Source organism: Tursiops truncatus, chromosome 21 (genome assembly GCF_011762595.2).
Source record: "Tursiops truncatus isolate mTurTru1 chromosome 21, mTurTru1.mat.Y, whole genome shotgun sequence".
Taxonomy (NCBI): Eukaryota; Metazoa; Chordata; class Mammalia; order Artiodactyla; family Delphinidae; genus Tursiops; species Tursiops truncatus.
In genome coordinates, this window is record NC_047054.1 from 13730728 (window position 1) to 13753105 (window position 22378).

Below are 22378 nucleotides of genomic sequence, written 5' to 3' on the forward strand. Positions count from 1 at the left end.
GCTATCCCATTACTACCTGCTGCTACTACTACTCCAGCTCCATGACCGCCACAGTCACGAATATACATGTTAATGGGTTCAAAGTGCTTAGCCTTACCGTGGACTTGCTTCTACTGAAAGTTAAATTAAGTATCCCGAGATACCTATATCACAAAAATATACCTATAATACAAACATCATATAATTATCTTTTCTTCCAAAAGCATTAGAATTGGATTCTACTATATTAAAGGCAGAAATATCAGAAATAACATCAACTTACATTTGAGTCCCTCCTAAAATAAAGATAGTATGTCAAGAAATGTGATTTGAGTATGTCCAAGAGTGATTCATAAATCACAATGAATTCCCTCCTCTATTTATAAATATCAGTCAGAGAATAGGATATTTAACGTTTAGTATATTTTGGGTATCATGGTTTAAAAGTACATTACAGTTCTTTTTCTGAAAATGATTCAGTTCAAAACTACTGAGAAGTTCCCTTCACTTAACCAGTGACATCATAGTATACATTACCAGTTGGTAAAACCATTAAATATTTTTCAAAATTTATGAAAGTAAGCTTTTCAACGTATTTTTCCCCAGCAGTGAGAATAAAACAATAATTAGTTATTAGTGAAATTTGTACATTTCTCGATTTATAAAATGTAAAATCTGGTATTCTAAGAGAAAACTTAGGAAACTGAAAATACGTTTAAATCATATTCTCAGCAAAGATTAAAACATTGTGATCTAAAATATTACATTGCCAATATTATGACATCATGTAAGAATTTCTTATATTTTAAATAAGCCTTTGTAGATACACACTTATTCTTTCTTATAAACTTTTATTTGAAAGTACAGTCGCTTTGAAATTTATCTGGTAGTTCTTTTAAGATGACTGAATGGTGGATAAGACAAAGATATGGATGAAGATTCTTTTCTTACTAGCAGTAGGAACTACTGAAGGAAGGATGTTGCTCTAAATGCTGAGCTCTGCTAGTGAAGTAAATGTACTAAAGAAGATTCTGGAAAATTTTATAACCAATCAAACAAAATTGGAAAGTACCAGACTGTTCCATTATCCAATGATAAAGGATTGAGAGTAATTGCTCAGCAACCCAGTCTTCAAAGAAAAGTAGAATAAATAAAATGCCTAGCCTTAGCCCTTTAAAAGAAAATGCTTCTCTTAAGATAGTAGATTCTTTATGTAGTTTCCCTTTATGTAGCTTAAACCTTTATGCCAGCACCCATAGGAAAAATTAAATTATATTGATTTGACCTGGCACTTAGAAACATAACATGTAAATCTTTTGCTTTGCCATAGATATGATGTTGTAATCTAATGTCCTAAAATCATGTACCGAGTATGTTACTCTGAGCTCCCAAATATTATACTTAATATGCTAGAATGTTTTCTTACCTTATTTGAACTTAAGCTGTGGATTCTATCACTAGAATAGCTGTGGGGTATTGGAGGGTCAGGGTAATCCTCAGCACCTTTGGTTGTATTCTTCTTGATGACTTCTACATAGGAAACAGGGAAGATGCCTTGTCTGTTGGTTCCTGGAATTTTACCTTCATACCAGTTTTGATCAACTCTTTTAAGAAGAATAATTCTATCTCCCTGTAATGAATATTAGGAAAATGCATTAGAAATAGAGATGTGATAACATAAAAATTATAATTGTCAGTGTTTTCTAATAAACAATAGTTTTCCATCTGGGAAAGCCTTATACTTCCAGTGTTTTGTTTTCGTTATGAGAATGCAACTAAAGCCTCAGAGCTTACTCCCAAATTATGGCTTATCAACATATATGCGGTTTAATCATCCATTCACAACATTCGAATCTTTCCTAAGGATATTTGGCCTTATACATGTTCATATTGGTACTGTGGGAAATGACATGTGTAAGTTATTTCAAAAAGCACAGTAGTTTAACCTGCAATGTGTCGATGACAGTACCGTCATCTGATCACTGACAGATTCAAGGGAATGACCTTATGTAGGAAGAGCTTCAGAAAGTGCACTATAGCTTGCTGTGATGGTGTATCTGAAATGGGTTCTAGAAGTCAACCCCTGGAAGGGATGAAGTTGGATAGCACAATGTTCTTCTTCTTTATCTACATGTTCTGAGTTGTAACAAAGAGTGAGGCTAACAGGACAGGGCAAAGCTAGCATCCTAGATTACGCATAGCTGTGGCCAGGGCTGACATCCACCCGGTCTGCATCAAGATGGTGTAGCACCAGCATCCATTCTGATTGGTGGGTGGCCATGCCATAGTGGTCAATAATATATATATATATATTTTTTTTTTCGGTACGCGGGCCTCTCACTGTTGTGGCCTCTCCTGTTGCGGAGCACAGGCTCCGGACGCGCAGGCTCAGTGGCCATGGCTCACGGGCCCAGCCGCTCCGCGGCATGTGGGATCTTCCCGGACCGGGGCACGAACCCGCGTCCCCTGCATCGGCAGGCGGACTCTCAACCACTGCGCCACTAGGGAAGCCCAATAATATTTTTTATGAACCCCCTGGCTTTTGCAATGATAGAACTTTCTACAGTCACTATTCCTGCTGGCTGCAGGATCAAGCCAATGCCACAAGACCCAGTTTAAATTTTGAATTTGATATAATTTTTGAATAGTAAGGCACAGCAGAAGAACACGATTTTGAACTGTATTAAACTGCTATTTTCTTTTGATGTTTCCACATGTACAGCTCCTGATATTTAGCCCGAGGCACCCCTTGGAGACAGTTTGGAGCCTCCCAGGCTAAACCACAGAGGGAAAGTCTCTCTGAGAAGCTTTGCATCCCACAGGCACCTCATCTGGAAGGACATAGGAGTGGCAGGTAACAGTGACTCAGGGCAGCCTGATGGAGTTCTTTGCGGAAAATGAGGGAGACACAAAAATGTCTAAGGAAAAAGATGACCTAACTTAGTTGTGAAAATATACAGCCTTTCAAATGCACCAGTGAAGAAAGCAGGTTACCTTTCTCAGCGATAGCTCCACATTTGTGTCAGCGCTGAAATTGTATTTGGCTACAGCTTCTCCGATTTCTCCAGGCTGGGCAGGGGGAGGCGGTCTGGCAGGCTGTGCTTTTTCAGGAGGTGTGAGTTTCTATGAAGGAGAACAGTTACTTATGCTTGACCTGTGGTAATCCTGGAAACAGCAACCACGTAAGGAGGAAGGGGAAGGGACTTACCTCCACGTATGAGATTGGGAAAATGCCCACTCTCCCGTGGTGCTCTCCCTCATACCAGTTTTGATCAATTCTCCTGAGGATGTAGACAGTATCTCCTTTCTTAAATGACAGCTCCCTAGAAGAGATACATTTGAATGTTTTTTTTTTTTCCGGATGTATGGCGATTATTCTTAACATCAAGATTCTCGCTAGATCTGTATGTGGCTGGGAAATATACTTCCAATATTGAAAAAAATCTGTTGAGTCCAGTTAGATGAGGATTTTCCTTGAAAATTTTTAGAATTCCTTTGAAACATTGTAACTTTAGAAATGATTTCAAAAAGAACAAATGTAAACATCACATCTGATTTAAATCACAGGCAGATTAATATGAAATTTAAAGGCGGGGACAGACTTGCTGTCTAGTCATTGATTTAGAGTAGAGGAGTCCGGAAGCTTGCCATAAGGCTGGATTCATTCCGCAGCGATTTTTACTTGTCCTGAAGCTAGTTGGTTACTTACTTCTCTCTCTTTCTGTCTCCTTCTGATATGTTAAAGCTTACAATAAGGAAACCAGTATCACCTAGCCTTAGCACAGAAGTGCCAACATGAGAAAAAATTTTATTTGTGGATCCTTGAAGCTGCTTGACAGGCATTGAAGTAGAATATCTTGATAATGAATTTATTTTGTGAAACAGAAAAGATTTTATACTTTGATTTTTCAGTGAGGCACAAAGATAAACATTTTTAAAAAGTGGAGTATAATTGACCTTGTAACATTATATTAGTTTCAGGTGTACAACATAATGATTCAGTATTTGTATATATTGCAAAATGACCACCACCATAAGTTGAGCTAACAGCTGGTCACCACATATGTTACAATGGTTTTTTTTCTTCTGATGACAACCTTTCAGATTTACTCTCTTAGATACAGTACAGTATTATTAACTATAGTCACAAAGATAAACGTGTTTCAAGTGCAAAGACATGCACAGATGGCTTGTAACCGCCTTTATATCTTTTGTTTTTTAAATAGAAAAATATTTTCAAGAAACTAACTATGCTTTTCCATTTGGGCTGTTTCTAAGGAGACAGTACGTAAATTGGAATATTTAATTTTAAGTTATAAATACATTAGTCATCATAAATAATTCACGCCTAAATTCTCACCCTCACTGCTTCAGGTTTTCATGGCTTCATCCCCCAGGTAATTGTGTCTCTGTGTTATTTTGCCTCCACAATTATGTCTCATTGGAGGGTACCTATTTCAGATCTTTTGCCAAGAGCCCCATTTTCACACACATCTGCCTTCCCACTCCCAAATCTTCTGCGTTGCTTTGTTCAGAATCTTGAGTTGGATCATTTATGTGTGCAGAGTACATAATGGAGAGAGGTTTATATCAGATGTAGAATATTTCGTGTTGATTAAAAGAATTAATTGAAAAAAAGTTGCATAGTAAAAAGAATTATTACCCATTTAGAAGTGCTAAAACTTTCACATTGAATCTGTGTTAAATTTTCAGTAACCCTAAAAGCAAACAAGATTCACAGGGCCTGACATTCAAATACAGTACTTCCCTCTTTTATGCAAGTGCCTAATGTAGAAAATAAAACCCCAAATGTTTAATGTTTACAAACCAACTGTTTTATTTATACCAGGTATGTTTTATTTCTGGAAATGAGAGTAGGAAGCTTAGCTTAAAAGAAAAATAATTAGTTGTCTCTTATTTACATTTTTTTAAGTGTGAAAAGATTTCTATGTGTAAAGACTTGTATTTAAATTTTTGAAGTCGTCTAGAAAAAACAGTGGTCTCACCCTCCAGTTTTCAAAATTATGTTCGTCTCATCTCAGAACTAGAGTTTCTTTCTAAGAGTCCCATTTTGACCAGTTTGCTCCAACCAGCGCCTACCACCTTTGAACAGTGGCCACTGACAACCTTTGGGAATAGCATTTTATCTCGTTTTCCTCCTTAACAGTTGAGACATTATGTTTGGTGAGTTACTTAGTTGTCTTTTTGAAAATTAAACTTTCTTGTGTTAGGTAAAGAAAAACAGCTTTTAAAACAGATAATTATTCAAAACAGAGATATCTGTCTCTTGTTTGTAAGATGTTAGGCACAAAAAGCACTCACATCTCTTGCAGGACATTTTGTCCTGCCCAAAATGTCCATGAGACATTTGGTCCACATGAAAAGGTCCTTGATATTTGGTCCTGTCCAGAACAATTTGGCATGAGCCAAATATGCTCATGGACATTTTGGCTAGGACCAAATGTCTGCTAACCCTCACATCTAGCTAATGATTGAAATGACTTAAAAATGTGGCTGGTCCTCCTGAAACTTTCAGTGCTCTCTGGGTGTGTGAACCTTTTTTTTTTTTTTTTGAGGTACGTGGGCCTCTCACTGTTGTGGCCTCTCCCGTTTCGGAGCACAGGCTTCGGACGCGCAGGCTCAGCGGCCATGGCTCACGGGCCCAGCCGCTCCGCGGCATGTGGGATCCTCCCGGGGGCACGAGCCCATGTCCCCTGCATTGGCAGGCGGACTCTCAACCACTGCGCCACCAGGGAAGCCCTGTGAACCTTTTTTTAAAGCTGCATGAGTCATCCATAACCTTGATTTTTGTGTCAGGTACATAACTACATTGGGGGTGACAGACAACCGCTCTTTACATCTCCTGAGAACAGAACAAGAGGAATGTGATTAAGCTGCAATCAGATAAACTTATTGATGGTATGGGGGAAACAGTTTTTTTTCTTACTAAAATTATGGGATGGTTTCCATGGGTGATTGTTCAGTTCACTTCTCTGGAGGCTTATAATACAATTAGATTTCGTTGGTTGAGGAAGACCTTTGTGAAAGTGGGATGGTGCAAACAGCCCTTCAGAACAGCTGTGTCATTTACACTCCCACGGGCAGCGTGTGGGAGAGTGGGTTTCCGTGAACCTTTGCCAACGTCAGACGTTCACAGTGAGGATGTGGTCTTGGAGGAGGGTGAGGGGCTGGGCACTTGGAGCAAATGCAATCCAGTGACAGAGTCAACACCACAAACACCTCTCCTCTGCACTGTACCTCATCTTTCTTTCAATGCCTGTTTCTAATCAAGGTTTCTCAAAAAGCCTGTGAGCCCTGGGCATATTTTATATGCCCTGTTATTTCTCAGGGCTTCATACATCTAAGGACACTTTTGATTGATTTTCACAAAGAAGAAATGAAATTTACATGTTTTATGTCATTATTTTATAAAACTGACATGCCTTGTACAAATTATCACACCATATCCAAAGAACAGTAGCTAGGACCATAGTGTAGTAGAAACAGAGCAGATGTTACTTATCTCATCAAAAAAAGTTGTAAGCTTCCCTTCAGGATTTTTTTAACCCCAGATTTAAGCCATGTTTGACATCTTCACTTCTAAAGAGAATTTTCTTATTTAGTTAATTTAATTCCCAAATTCTGAGTGATTTTATTTTTTATGTCTTCTGTCAGAGATAGATTCTTTAACTATTAATTCATATAATATGCATTTTTATGAATAAATGCTTTGGTTATTGTATATATATTCAGCTAAACAGCACGGTATAATTTAATGCCAATATCTTGAATTCTAATGGAGACCAAAGTTTCTTAAGTAAGGTCTGTGACATGGGCCATAACAGAGCTGGAAAACTCACTCCTATTTAAGCCTCCTCATGTGCTTAGTACTAGCCTTCCCCAACCCTATGCTCACCTGATGAACAAATTCCTAAAAAAAAGGTAAAAAAATTACGAGACAGGAGTATGAAAACACCAACATCAAAAGACCACAGGATAGAACTGTGCTCAAACTCTCTAAGCTCTGAGTATTGAGAAATGGAGATTTTACTGCAGGAATCTTCATAAACAATTCTAGTCTTTAACCACAAGCTATCCTTAATATAGTTGGATAAATAAATGATATAAAATTCTCCAGTTAAGTGTTACTCCCCCAACAATTTATTTTTACTTCATTCTCCACATGAAAATTGTAGAAACAAAGATCCTTAATTTCGTTTTTTTTTTCCTATCCTTTTGAACTCATTGTGCTCTAACATGTTTGGTGTAATTTAAAACTCAATGTTTTTCAACTAAACTCAAAATGAAAATAAAATTACCCACATCCCAGTCAATTCAGAAGGAACCATTTAATTAGAGTAGATTGCTGAATTGGGAATTAGGTCTTATTTGTAACACATCCCAGTGCAATATTTGTCTTTCAAAGTACTATTAATGTATTTAAAGTCAACTTAAATCATATGATGAACACTTATCTTACTTACTTGGATGTCTGAGCCTTAAAATCGTAAACAGCTTTTGCAGGCAATTTCTGAAAATGAAGGAAATGGTTAGCGCTAACTTAAAGTTATGGATTTCCTATAAAAAAGCAGTTTCACGTGAATTAAAGAGAAATGAAACCTCAAGGAATGATTAAACATATACAATTTAAATCATTTATGTAATTTATAAATAAATCAATTAGTTCTTTATTTAGATATTTAAACTACAACAGGAATGTAACAGATGACTTATTCACCCTAACTATTGAATATCATATTTCATCTTAGGAACTAAGGTAAATGAATGCCATAAAAGGGGACTAAAATTCCTGCAGAGGATTCAGTCCTAGGTATAATTTTGGCTTTTCCTGGGATAATTGTGGGAGGTCAATTGCTGTATGTCCTAAGTATTGACACAACTTCTGAATCATAATAAAAGGACTGGAAAAAGTCATGAGGGAAGTCATTACCCCTTTTACTAAATACTAATTGACATAGTAGCAAAGAAATATTAGCCCACTTATCACTGAGAGGCTTGTTAGTGGCCAAAAGTATAGGCTGGTCACTTTATATTCCCTGGAGAGTTCAGGAATTCTTCAGCACACAGTAAACCAGCTGCTCATCTTTGAGTCGTGATACGATGTGACTCGTGCCCACACTCAAGCTTTGGGGCCCACAGATCTGCCTGGGCCACCTGTAGCTACTTCCTCTCTGATTCCAATAATCCCCTCACCTCACTCTCTTTCCCTGTGACTCTGGTGAACTTTGGGCAACCTGCATCATTTCTGACTTCTTTGGGGGTCCATAGGCCCTGGACTATGTCAGACACCTGTAGAGAACTTTCTAGAGTGCCTGCCAGTCCAAGACCAGCCTTCAGTTTCTATCAAACCTTCATGGCTCCAAGGAAGTACAAGCTAGACCTCCAGCCCTGGCTCAGGACCATGGACAAGAGCCAGTAGGTAGGTGGTTCTCAGGGGCAGTGTGTTTTTTTTTTTCAGGGATCCTCTCTAACAAAAGCAGGCCAGCAAAAATTGTTTCTATGGAATTTGTATTGATTGGCAGCACGGCTGACCTAGGGCTGTCCCCTACATCACTGGGCCAGAAATTTGTACAGGGGAAACCTTCTTCCTCCAAGGGGCGGCCCAGCTCAAGACTCTTTAATTAATGGGTGTCAGGTCAAGATTCAGAGAGTCACTGTCAAACTGGATTACAACTGGGGGAGACCTGCCGCTAGGGTCAGAATGCAGCTAGCGTCAAGTCCTTTGCTCGGGCTCCAGGGAAAACTGTTTCTAGTTTCTCTGCCATCACTTTTGTGTTTTTAATCTGGGTTCTTTACTGGTTTTGGAGGTAACTTCAGCTGGCAAGTGCTTTATCAAGTATATTGGTGAAAAAGACTCAAATGATACTAAAAAGACTACCTCTTTTTCTGGAGTTCCTCTTCTTTCCCTTGGTACACTTCTCCCCAAATCGGTCAGCGTGGATGTGTAACTTCTAGGGGACTCACGGTCTATTGGAAAGGACAGGGCCAGAGTGAGTATCCACTTAATCAAAAGCAGACTTGTTTAGCCTTTTTTCCTGGTGGCAACTATTTACCCTTCACATTTGGAGAGACACTGCAATGGAACACATGGGTCTAAAACTCATGGGTAATTGTAAAGTTGTGATATAAGACAAAAACAGAGCATTTTAAGAGGAAAAATGGATATTTTCCCATTTTTTTCCTTTTTCTGCAATACAAGATTGCAGAAGTATTATAATCATAAATATAATTGTAACATTGCTGATATAATTATACTGTAGCACCTGGTATAGACAATTTGCAGTTACAGGGATTGTTCACTTCAAAGATTTAATACTTTCTATTTCTATTATTTTTGCCACCAGTTTATAATTACTATGATAGGGCCTGGAGAAGGTAGCAACGACTTAATTTAAGAACATAGTAATGAAAAAGAGAGAAAAATAAAGTATGATGATGACAGAACTGTGTCATGGCCATTCTCTTCCCTCTTTCTCTCTGTTTTTATTTTTTTATTTTTTTGCGGTACGCGGGCCTCTCACTGCTGTGGCCTCTCCCGTTGCGGAGCACCGGCTCCGGACGCGCAGGCTCAGCGGCCATGGCTCACGGGCCCAGCTGCTCCGCGCCATGTGGGATCTTCCCGGACCGGGGCACGAACCCGTGTCCCCTGCATCGGCAGGCGGACTCTCAACCATCGCGCCACCAGGGAAGCCCTCTCTCTGTTTTTAATTACTTATTGAGTCTGAAGATGGCATCTTAAAGCTTAAGGCTTAAAAGGCTGTCACCTATTGCCTTCCTTTGTGCTCAACTATCTTATTAGAAAGTGAATATCTATTCCAATAAACAAAGGGATAAAAATTTTCTAAACAGAATGTGTTGCATTGGTTGCCAAATTACTTATGAACTATTGCATTGTTTTTGTTCACCTTAAAACAAAATATACATGGTTAATTACATTATAAAATAATGATTGCAAGTATCTATTGATGGTATCTTATATCGCATGCAATGTAACTGATATTGAATAACTGGAAAAGTAGCTAATTTACTAAAACATTAGGTTATGACATGTCTCAATCAGTGAAAATTTCAGATTGTTGGCATTGATTTAGAAAATTTGAATTTACTGTTTTTGAAGCATGTCGTATAGTATAAATGAAAGCAAAGATAAATACTAATAAGATAAACAAATGTGTGCAATGGTAACTAACAATTGGGCTATATATAGTACATTAATATGACATCTGAATTATGTCTCTTTTTTGCCTATAGAGATTATATTCTATGCTACAAATTCTGAATTACATGAGTTTGAATCTTGTTTCTGCTACCTACTGTCTGTGTGACTTTGGTCAGATTTCTTGTCCTCTTTGGGCATTGATTTCCTCCACTGTAAAACAGTATTTACAGTAGTATCTATCACCTAGGTTTATGCCGTGTTAAGTAGATAATGTATGTAAAGCACTTTGCAGTGTCTGGTGCATAGAAAACTCTCTTGACAATCCAAGTTTCAGCCTGGAATACTCATTCCAGCTTCCTAAAATTTACACAGTAAGCAGATGCACTTTAAGCATTAATGAAAAGAATTGGATAAAAATATCAAAACATCCTGTGTTTTTCAGTAACGTAAACCTGAAAAAATGTCCTCTGTATTTGAATTGCTATTTGTCCTTGTGTTCCACTTTAAGGAATAATCCATTTATGAAAATGAAGTCGAGAGTCACTTTTATCCTAAATAGTCTAATTCAAATGTCAGTATAGGGTTGTTTTAGCAGAAATAGAAAATAAATTAATTAAATAATGGAAGGGAAGAGAAAATCAATACAATGAATGATGGAAGTGAGACATATATAGAGAGCTTAAAGATATATTCACAAAAATTTTATCCCAATTGTATCTTTTAAATGGAGAAAGTTATTAAACAAGTCCTATTCTCTTTTAATCGCCAATCAATTACTATATTACATATTTTGGTTTGCTTCCTGAGTGTTTTGATTTAGTATCTTCTATATAGAATGTCAGCAAATTATTTATTGAATGAATGACTATAAAGTTAATATAAGAATCAAGGAAAAGACTGTTAAACTATTGGTTTTGATTCATTTTCCAACAAAAAAAGAGCTAATGCAAAGTTGTCAGTTTCTTAAGGATACTGATACTCAATTATGATTTTTGCCTTGAAATTCTTTTAAATTGGTAAAATAAATTTAATTGGTTGTTTCTATGTAACAGTTGTTTCAACCCTAACATCAAGCTACAAAATGGTTTTCCCTTTCGATTCTGAATGAGTAAATTTTTGTGAATTGATGATTACTTTAAGCCACACATCAAGTCCAGATATCCCATGAGCAAATGAGAACTATTCAGTAAGGCAGGTTTGCACAACAAGCATTTGCTTCACAATGCATAATGAATCCAAGTGGTCTCACAGCTCAAGAATGATGAATGTAGGAATGGAAAATGAAAGAGCTGGAGGGTGGGCATCTGAACCACAAGGGAAAAGATAGAAAGGTTGATCCACCTTGGAGGCCCAGTGCACTGTCGTGGTCTTGGTGGTGGTAGTTGTTGTTGGTGTCGTCTTGGAAGGAGGCACTGTGAGGCATTCTCCCACAATCGTTCTGGTACAATGGACAATGAATAGCACCTTCTTGAGATGGTGGGTGGAAAGGCTGGTGCATGGGGCTCCTTTTTAGAGCTTTGAGTGATGAATTCCTTTCTGGAATATCTGGCAGCAGTTCACTGATAAGACGGTGCAGTATACTGTTGTCTGGCAAACTTCCCCTTCTCTTTTCAGCCTTAATTTGATCACAAATGTCTTTAAGGGCAGAGTCCAGAGCCTCAAATACAGATGTTTTACATTTTGCCTTTTCCATCTGTTTTTTGGGAGTTGAATTTTTTTTCCTCCGGAAAGGCACGGGACTGACTAGAAATGCCAGTTTAGAAAGGCCAGGGTCCATTTCTTGTCTTCTGGGCTCTTCAGTATTTTCGTGTTTAGCTCTTTCATGTTTTAACATTGTTGTAAATCGAGTATAGGAGGCAGGGCATCTGCCTTTGCAGGAGCTGATGAGGTGCCGGTGATGGTGGTGGTGATGGTGGTGGTGATGGTGGCTGGATCCATAAAAACTTTCAGAGGATGTGAAAGAAAAGTGATCAAAGTCACTCTCACTGCAAAAGGACGATCCTTCTACATGAAGGTAATCACTGTGGTCAGACACGACTCCATCCTGGTCACTATCAGAAAAGTCCAGATGGGTTCTGGGCTGCACATCACTGGTGACTTCAATGTGGATGGGCACCAGGGTTTTAGACTTGTAGCTTCGTTGTACCTGAGAAGGGTGTCTACTTTGATTTTCTTCCTCCAGCAAAGACTCAATGGAAAATCGCCTTTGGGGACATAAACCATTTTGTTGTGGTTCTAGGGTTACAGGAGATAACATTTCATCTCCTAAATTTGGCATGGATTTTGACTTCTGAATCAACTTTTCAAATTCAGAAATGCGGGTGGGGACCATGTCCCTGGGCACCTCCTCAGTGGAGGACTGGCTGCATCCATGGAGCAGAGCCCTGTGTTGCTGCTCCTTTTCGTACTGCATTATTCTTGACTTTACAGAGCAAATCACCTCTGAATTCATTAAATCCTTGCGGTTGATGCGGTGCATTTTCTTGTACAATTTTAGGAACCCTGGGGCATTGTGGGCTGACCTGTGTCGCAGCCTTGATCTGCTATTACTGCGGCCCTCCTGGATGTAGGGGGAAGCCCATGTTACGGGGCAGCTCTCCTTGGAGTCCTCTTCACATAACAGAGAACCCATACTTTCTGACTTGGCTTTCGGATCAGGAAAACTATCGCAGTCATCGTTTAAAAGGTCGTCACAGCTACGGGATTTGATTTTGGGGGAAACTGTTTCTTCAGTGCTGCTCCAGATCTCTGCGTTTTGCCGGGCCATTTGCCAGCCATTTTTGAAAGTAATGGCCCTCTGCGAGTCATGTGGGATGTCCAAATGCTGTCTGTAAGTGTTACAGTAATCTAACTCATGGGAGGGGTTGCCGTTGAGCCCTGAGTAACTGCAAAGGGATGGACATATTTTGCTATCGTCCCCACCTTTTATTCCAGGGCAGCGTGGTGGAAGAGAGACGTTGGAGAAGTTAAAAGGCTCATAAAGAGGAGAGCATGTCAGTTAGCATCAGATAGCACAGCAAAGAGAAAGCAGTTAGTGGAGTTTAATCTAGACATTGATCGTTATACGCGTAGCTTCAACTTTAGAGAAAAAAGCCTAATTCTAAAGCAAGGCAATGCTTTGGCAATAAATGTAGCTTTGCAGATGATAGTTAACAAAACCATGTATAAAAAGTAACTGGTGTCGCTAATACGCCTATTTCTATTGCATATTTCATCCATCTTTCTGCAAATATGGTATTCAAAAATCCAGTAGTGCCTTGTAAGCTAATAGCATGACCTGGTAGTGAATTAAAAGGTTTGTAATTAATACCAAAAATGCTATAGATTTAAACATCTTAATAGGGTCAGGATTTGAATCTTATTTGATTTATAATAATATTATTAATTATTAATAATATTATTAATTTATAACAATAAAGAGGTAAAGAGTAACTTATAAATTTACATTTAATTAATACTTCCATAACCGTATCAAATAATTTTTCATGGGCATTAGGTAGAAAAAGCTATAAGACAAAATACTTTCCCAAATTGCAAAATCAAGTTCAGTTGCTGTGAACTATTGCTGCTAATATTTTTCTAAGAAAAAACCCAACTAGCAACTCTTTAAACAAATGAATTTACCTCTTTAATTTCTCTAACTTCAACCTCTTATTAGGCAGTTTCCCATAAGGATAACTGGATATAATGTAAAACTTTCATCACAGTTAAATGCACTTGCTTTTTTCCAGGAAGGGTCTTTTTAAAAAATCATTTGCAATATAATAATGTAGAGCTAACCCTGACATCAATTTCGAATATCTATGGAAATAGTCTTTTCTTTTGTGTTGCTGAGTTAATTAATAAATGAGAGGCCAAATTACATCTGATGGGACATTTTCTTCTTAGAAACAAGCCTAGTGGAGGAAAACAGCTCTATTGACAGCTCCTGCCTTCTCCAAATTCTTCAAAAGTGATAAGCACATTAAGTAGCTGTGTAGTATTTGAGAAAGGAAGTTGACTTAACACCCCCTAGGATAAAAACAAATATCTAAATTAATCAGAACCCTTTTAACTTTTGGGTGGTATCCAAGCATAATGAGTCAATGGCATTTCATGACCTATTGGTTTCCTTGGGGTATTTGTTTATATAAATGGGTAGAATCTAATACGGGTACTTCTGTTAATTTGAGGAATGGTATAGTGAAAGGGGATCCCTCCCTGTGAATCTCCCAGTAAGTAGTCATAGCTTTACTAGGCCACAGACAAGAGCTAGCACCTCCTGCCTATCCAGAGCCCAATCATCAAATCTTTTGCACACAGACCAGCTAACTCTTAGCTTTAATTTCATGTGGCAACACTTTCAGTGCCTGCATTCAATATGCGTAGCTGAATCTCTGCTACTTTATGGAAACTTCAGTTACAACTCACTTTCTTCACACACTTCAAATTTCTTCTCTCTTATGTTTCAACCCCAGAGCATTGGAGGAGACCCCAGTACCTATGGATACTGGTTCATTCCTAGGTCTCTATTTTGGGAATATTCCTGTTACAGCTGCAGTAATGTGTAACTAAACAGAGACTTGAAGGAGTGACATCTTCCTTTCAACACAATTCACTAAATTTCAAGAGAGGAGACAGGCCATACAGAAAATTGGCTTGGTGATATCTAAACTTTACAATTATGGCCTGAAACCAGTTAGTTCTTACTAGTGGACTGTTTTGAATTGAACACTATGTTACATGCAGAACATGGATATTCTACTGTATGTATGGATATTGACCAAAATATAAAGCAAGTGATTAAAGAAACAACTTTCATAGGTTAGACAAACTTTTGTCTAGAATTAAATAATTTTAAAAATCCAAAACCAATTTACGTTTTAGGCAACAACGTTCTCTGTTGCTACTTCTAGTTTCTATTCTATATATCTGATTAATTTTTCTAGTTGTAGTAACATTAGAAAATGTTGACAATATGCAAATGTTTGGAACTGTAATCTTTTAATAGCCTGACAATACAATATTTCATACTTTAAATTTGTTCCAGAAAACACACACAATATATTTGAAGAAAGAAAGCATTAACAGATGATAAGAGTCCTTTAAGCCACTCAAATGGTTCACCATCCTGATTTAGTCTGTGTATAAAGAAAGCTATTTTTCTGAAACTATATTTTATTTAAGACACTATTTACATGCTAACTATTTCTGGGTAGTTATCATTGGACCAGCTCTCCCATAGTTAAAACTTAAACTAGTAAATTGTTTATATGTCATTTATTGCTGCTCACCTTTTGCTCTTGATGGGGAAGAAGGAGAAGAACTAATGAAGGACTTTGTCAGGGTGGAGCTTGATCCTGGGAGGTCTGCTCGACCTGGGCTAGTTCTGCTTGCAGTTGGATCCCCCAAGCCCCTCGGCTGCCCCACCGCAGGCTCGCTCTTCCTCCTTTTCCTGAAGTCACTGGCCATGCTTGCAGAACTGAAAGAAGGAATCAGCTTCAGTTTGGTTGGTGTTGCAGGGGGTTCAACTTTGAATCAGAAAGACTAGTGGAAGGTGCTGGTGGCCATGGTATGCCTCTTATCTCCCATCCCCCAAACTGCATTCTTAGGAATTCATTCCTTGATATTAAAAACTATTTCTTTATAATCACCTCTTTGAAAATTAATAGACTCATCTGCAAACAGTGACAGTTTCACATCTTCCTTTTCAATTTGTATTTCTTTTATTTCTTTTTCTTGTTTGATTGCTGTGGCTAGGACTTCCTAGACTTAATTTTTTTAGAGCAGTCTTTTTTTTAATCTTAAAATCTTTTAGAGCAGTTTTATGTTTACAGAAAAATTGATTGGAAAGTACAGAGAGTTCCCATATACTCCCTTTCCCTTGCACACATTTTCTCCTGTTATTGACATCTTCTATTAGTGTGGTACATTTCTTACAGTTGATGAATCATATCAATATATTATCATTAAATGTAATTAAAGTCCATTGTTCATATTAGGGTTCATGTTTTCTGTTGAACATCCTATGGGTTTGAAAAATGTATGATGACATGTGTCCCTCATTACTGTATCATATAGAGTGGTGTCATTGCCATAAAAGTCCCCTGTGCTCTACCTCTTCATCCCTCCCTCCCTGTGAACACCTGGTGATCACTGATCTTTTTACTGTCTCTCGTTTTACCTTTCCCAGAATGTCATATATTTGGAACCAACAGTATGTACCCTTCTTAGATTGGCTTCTTTCATTAGCAACGTGCTCTTAAGGTTCCTCCATGTCCTTTTGTCGCTGGATAGCACATTTCTTTTTATTGTTGAATAATATTCCATTATATGGATGTACCACAGTTTGTTTATCCATTCACCTATTGAAGGACACCTTGGTTTGCTTCCAAGTTTTGGCAGTTATGAATAAAGCTACTATAAAGCTACAGGTTTTTTGTATGAACATAATCACCTTTTAAAGTAAAAATTCTCCTGTTAGTGTGATATTTTGTTACTGACAATTCAGTGTTAGGATTTGTACCATACATCTTTTCTCTATACAGAACAGTTGCAACAACATGAATATATCTGGAGGAGGGATGCCAAAATGGAGGAAAGGATTGGAAAAAAGAAGAAGATCTGGTAAGACCAATTTTTCTTACCTCGAGCTTTCCCTATGGCTTTTCCTAATAATCTTAGCTTTAAAAAACTTACACTGCAATTCCAACGTTTTTCTGTTTAAATAATGAATGACCAATAATCTGATCATCAAATAAACTATTAGAGTCCTTTTACCTGGTTGTATTAAAAGGTGTCGACAGTTTGTAAGGGCAGGGACTTTATATCATGGTTCTGGATCTTAGTGTAATATCATTTAAGACAAACATTAGTGAACGAATATATACCTCACATAGCATGCTGTCTGTCAAATCATTAGATAAAATTCCACCACCACCAGCAGCAACAGCACACCAGCTCCTATGAACCAGAAGTATGCTATTTGCTTTACTGTCATTATTGTCTTACACAGCATGCACGGCAACTGCTGAGCTATGTGCTGTTATCACTGTTTTACAAATGAATAAATGTAACCTGCAAGCTTTGCAAGTATAGAGGTGGAGCCAGACCTCAGAATTGGTCTGCATTCTTCTAAAGAGGACACCCATGTTCGCCTAGACCTGTTTTTGCTGTCACTGTCCTGTCACATGAGTGTCTGTGTGTCTCTACGTAAATCCTTAGATCAGATTAGAACTAACTAAAATTCAAACATTTTAGGTGCATACATAATTGTAAAAGATATAAAAGAAGGGGTTCAGGGAGCTCCTTTCTCAGTGACATTAATGCTGTTGAATGGCACACATGAAACCAATGTACAAAGGACCCAGTTTACTTTTCCATTTATGTTGATAGAAATCTGTAGAAGGGCAAATTATTGTTATATAAATATTTGTTGTTGATGATATGATATGGCTGGGAGTTTGCATTATTCATTATTGTCATTCTACTGTGTCTGAACTTCTGTAATATTTTAAAGTAAGAGTGATATTTAAAGCCTACGAACAGAACTTGCCTTGTTAGACTCTTAGCACAGTTAGGACCTACAAGTTATTTTGCCAACTGTGTAAACTTCGTATGTTATGGAGCCCAAGTTTCAGTTTACTAGAGATAAAATCTTAGGGATTGAGTATGCTTCTGTACTTAGAATGCCTGGTATATAGTAAGTTCCCATTTATCAGTTGTAACAGCATTCCTGATTTGTGTGGTCAGAGTATAATGAACAAACATATGTAGAACATAATTTATAAAATTTTTTCTAACTTATTACAGTTTTTTCAAATATATCATCACATCATCTAACAATATTGAAAATTAGATGTTTATTATACTCATCTAAGGAGAAGAAAACTGGGTATGGAGGAGACAGGGAAGGCAAGAATTTCTCAGCCTGTAATGGAATCTAGAATTATTTTACTTAATTTTTATACATTCTTGAATATGGTCATATAAAATGATGCAGAAACAAGTTAAAACAACTTCATGAATTATGGTGCTTAAAATAAAGATGAGGGATACATAATTTTTCATTTCTATTTCACTGAAAAAGAAACCACTGATATAGAATATCCTGGTTGCATAATAATGAGACTCTTACCTAGTGGGTCTTTCCAGGCTCCTGTCTATAGAGGATTGATACAAGGAGGCCTGTTAAGATAGAAAGATAGTTCCATGAAAATTTTTACCATAGCATAATTTTGTTTGTCCCTGGACATTATAGTAGGTATCCTAAAAAGAATACTGTCAAAATTGAGATTAAAAATACCATTTATTTTGGGCATAAAAATGTTTTCCCGAAGAAAAATCATGCAGCCTAATTTCTACTTTGTTCTTATCTACTTCCTCTTCTAATATACAGTCATCCCTTGTGGTATCTGATGGGAATTGGTTCCAGGACCTCCCCAAGGATATCAAAATCTGAGGATGCTCAAGTCCCTCATATACAATGGTGTACTATTTGCATATAACCTACCCACATCCTTGCGTAAATTATCTCTAGATTACTTATAATACCTAATACAATGTAAATGCTATGGAAATAGTTGCTGGCATGGAAAATTCAAGTTTTGCTTTTTGGAAATTTCTGGAATGTTTTGTTGGGGAATATTTTTGTCCCTAAGTTGGTTGAATCTGTGAATGTGGAACCCACAGATATGGAGGGTCGACTGTACAGCACCGCTCTTCTCTGTGTAACTCAAAATATTCATAAATCAAACATTGCCTGAGGGGGAAAAAGAAAAATCAATAACCAGTCCTTCATGTAGAAATAGGCTATAAATAGAAATTTCTTACATAAAGGAATGGTTTGATGTTTAAAGAAATATTTGTAGTCTTCAATCCTTATAAAACATAACATTCTTTATAAATTTTTGTCATGTTGCCAGGTGTTATTTTTATGTAGACATAAAATGTAAACAGAACTTCTTTCATTGGTTAACATAGACATGACTTTTTAATAAAAACCACAGAATTTGGTTTGAAATTAAACTAGACTACCTGGTTCTTAAATCAGGTACAGATTTATATCTTTGAAATTAGTTATGTTCAGGGTTAGTTTAAAATAAATGATTTAATGAACCAAAATATAACCTTTCTTTAGAAAAGTGTACTTTTAACATTTTAGTCAGAAAATCAGCTCTCAGTTATCCATGGTTTTAGGGACAAAGAAAAATAGATGATACAAATGGATAAATAATTCCAAATGCTTATTGTACACACCATTTTCATACTTCTTCATTCTGAACAATACAATGAAACAGATATTAAACAAAACTGTTAGATATGAATTTGAGATGAAAGTAGTTGTGGTATGATGTATGATGTCTAGGATGTATAGGGAAATGCCTACCAAGTATATATATATATATATATATACACACACACACACACACACACACACACACACACACACACACACACACACACACACACACACAATACCCCTTATGCATAACTCTAAAATTGCTTCTATTAACTAATATTTTATTTTTACTGAATGAGAATGGAATTGCCCAAAAAGAAACAAAAGCATCTCTCTGCAAGAGAATATTACCCTCTCTTTTCTCTAGACAGAGAAAAGCATATTATAATACTTTTAGTTCCTGTAAAACATTTAGATTCTGAATTTCTCAATAAATATAAAGATAGAAGGAAATTGGTCTGCTAATCGGATAAGTTTACATGACTATTTTAACTATTCAGCTACTCTGAATTGGACACTAGAAAGGTGGAAAGATAAATACTAAATAAGAAGGATGGCAAACAAGTAAATAAATAAAACCAGACAATTATATTCTGATTTTGAAATATTAATTCTACATGTTTGCAGAAGAGCAACACCAAAGAGCCTCAGAGCACTGCCACCTGTGTGGCTCACAGCTTTCATGGGACATCCAACCACAAACCACAGTTGGCCATCAAAAAGTATCCATTGTGGAACACTCTTAGAATACCCCTAGAGTGATCAGAAATTTTGAATCACCAGCTAAATGATTTTGAATCATGAGCCTAAACAATACTGTAATATGAAATAAAACATAGTGTAAGAAGTGAAGGCTCTATACTGATAAATTAATTGTGTTTCAGACTTAGGCTAAGAAACTACAATTACTCCTCCTTGTGCTGGTTTCCACAACCTAAAATAAACTGAAACCAGTATTGTGATGTGTGTTCAAAGGAAAGGTTCAGTATTAAATTATAAGGAAACAATAAAAAGTCTAGATAGATGACTAAGAGAAAACCTTGTATGATAAGTATATGAATAGTACTCATTCTGAAATGGAAATTGTCTCCAGAAAGGAGGTAGCTATTTTGCCTATTATGATCTACTGAGTATTTACATATTACCATTATTTTAATACACCTAAATGAAGGTCATGTTAATAAAATACAGACACTGAATTGCTCTTTCTGCTATGTGATTAAACTTTGCTTAAAAGTCCTTAATTGTTCCTTATTAATGCCGGCTTCTCACTTATATTTATGGATTAAAAAGTATGTTATTCATGGCATATACTAGGCAATTGATAAATGGTAGCTAAGATAATGTTTAATCAATTACAAATTTTACCAGAAATGTTTTACATATGGTTATTAGAGAGAGAATCCAGTACCTTATCAGAGGCTTTTTTAACACTGAAAAACCATGATGTGAAGTTAATAATATAGTTAATATGCTATCAGAACATACAGCACCCCCTTCTCAATCCCTAAGAGATAATGCAAAATCAGTTTACCATCGGCAAAGTGCTTCTTTATGTGATTTTTTTTTGCCACTACTGTTAACATTACAGAATGCATAGAATTAAGTTTCTACTATTTTTATCCCAAGGATTATTGTGTAATGTTAATTATAGAAAAGTATTTCACAGAAATTAATGGTTAATAAGAAATAGTATTAAGTAAATAATTTGTTTCTAAAAGATTTGAGCTCTAAATATATCTTTTGGAATTGCTAAGAAGTATGGTATAAAGGAAATAGCACTGAAGTGAAGGTTAAGCGATCTGTTTTTTATTTTTAATTTGCCACCATATTATCATCTGATTTTGGACATATTTCTTAAAATAGTTGGACTATACTTTTCTTGACTGAAAAATGAGTGAGTTAGACATGGCGATCTCTAACTCCATTTCAGTTCTCAATGAACTAACTGTCTTAAAAATATCTTGGAAATATCTGACCAAGATGTCTGAGAGAAATATCTGACCAAATTGAATTCCAAAGTAAATTCTTTGGCTGTTCATGTGTTGAAATGATACCCTTTCTTCAGATCTAGAGGTAACATGACACACAGAATAGAACTGCTTGTTGTATTTGATTTTCTTCAGATTATACACCTATCTATAGCAAATAAGCCTTTAGAAATGATTGAATTCAATAACCCAGAATGTTTCTGGTTACTCTATTTTACTTTTTATTTAATATATAAATATTTCAACACTTCTCTGTTTTAACATACACTGTGATGCATACCTCAGGGGAAATAATTTGGAATTGCAAATTGGTCTAGAAAGTTGGGTATTTCCTCCTGAGACTGTGCCTGCAATTCCAGTTGTCACTATCGTGTGTCAGTAGCATATCCTGCAGCATAGGTATTCTACTAGCTTTGTTTTCTAGTTGCATGTATTTAACTGAGTTAAGACTTTTCAATGAAAATATTTATTTTTCATACTCTCTTTGACTAATTCAAATAACACTTTACATTGCCAGGCATAAATTTTTTTTTTTTTTTTTTACCTATCAGATTGTCATGAGCATTCCTATACAGAGATGGAAAATGCATTTCATCTCATTTGCCAGTGATAATCTATTAGAGTGGCTGCCTGGATTATAGCATTGAGAAGGATTAGTAATGTCTGCCAAGGGTATCTGACTGGGAAGTTGTGACATGTGTGCCAGTTATTTGTCAGCCCTATTCTTGATTTTATCTGATGCTAAAGTCCACAAATTGTATTTAGGAAAATGAAAGAATTAAATTTTAGAAATATGTGAGACATAAAAATCCGATTATCTAAGAATATAAACCGTCATTCTACACCTCCAAGCATGATGATAAAACGGCTCTGAAGAGAGTTCTAGCAGTATTTTACTCAGTCTAATCAAATATATGCTCTAACACTACTACTTTTGCTTTTTGATTATCACACTCCTGGATACCAGGATGCATTGAATAGTTCACCTGCAAGTAATGATCGGAATGA

The 22378-nt window shown here is 36.5% G+C and overlaps 1 protein-coding gene across 10 annotated transcripts in view; it reads right to left on the bottom strand.

Moving 5' to 3' along the window:
- SORBS2 (sorbin and SH3 domain containing 2) overlaps window positions 1-22378 on the bottom strand; it is a 172464-nt gene that overhangs the window by 22299 nt on the left and 127787 nt on the right. For 6 of the 10 annotated variants that reach the window (XM_073798710.1, XM_073798711.1, XM_073798712.1 and 3 more), the window contains 7 exons: window positions 18276-18325; window positions 15433-15620; window positions 8879-8967; window positions 7464-7510; window positions 3188-3302; window positions 2974-3102; window positions 1406-1609 (listed from right to left, as the gene is read on the bottom strand). In XM_073798710.1, coding sequence (XP_073654811.1) covers window positions 1406-1609; window positions 2974-3102; window positions 3188-3302; window positions 7464-7510; window positions 8879-8967; window positions 15433-15620; window positions 18276-18325 — 822 coding nt within the window. Of the gene's footprint in view, window positions 1-1405; window positions 1610-2973; window positions 3103-3187; window positions 3303-7463; window positions 7511-8878; window positions 8968-11500; window positions 13082-15432; window positions 15621-18275; window positions 18326-22378 lie in introns of all 10 variants that reach the window. The other 4 variants (XM_073798705.1, XM_073798706.1, XM_019921605.3 and 1 more) reach the window with 1 other exon arrangement.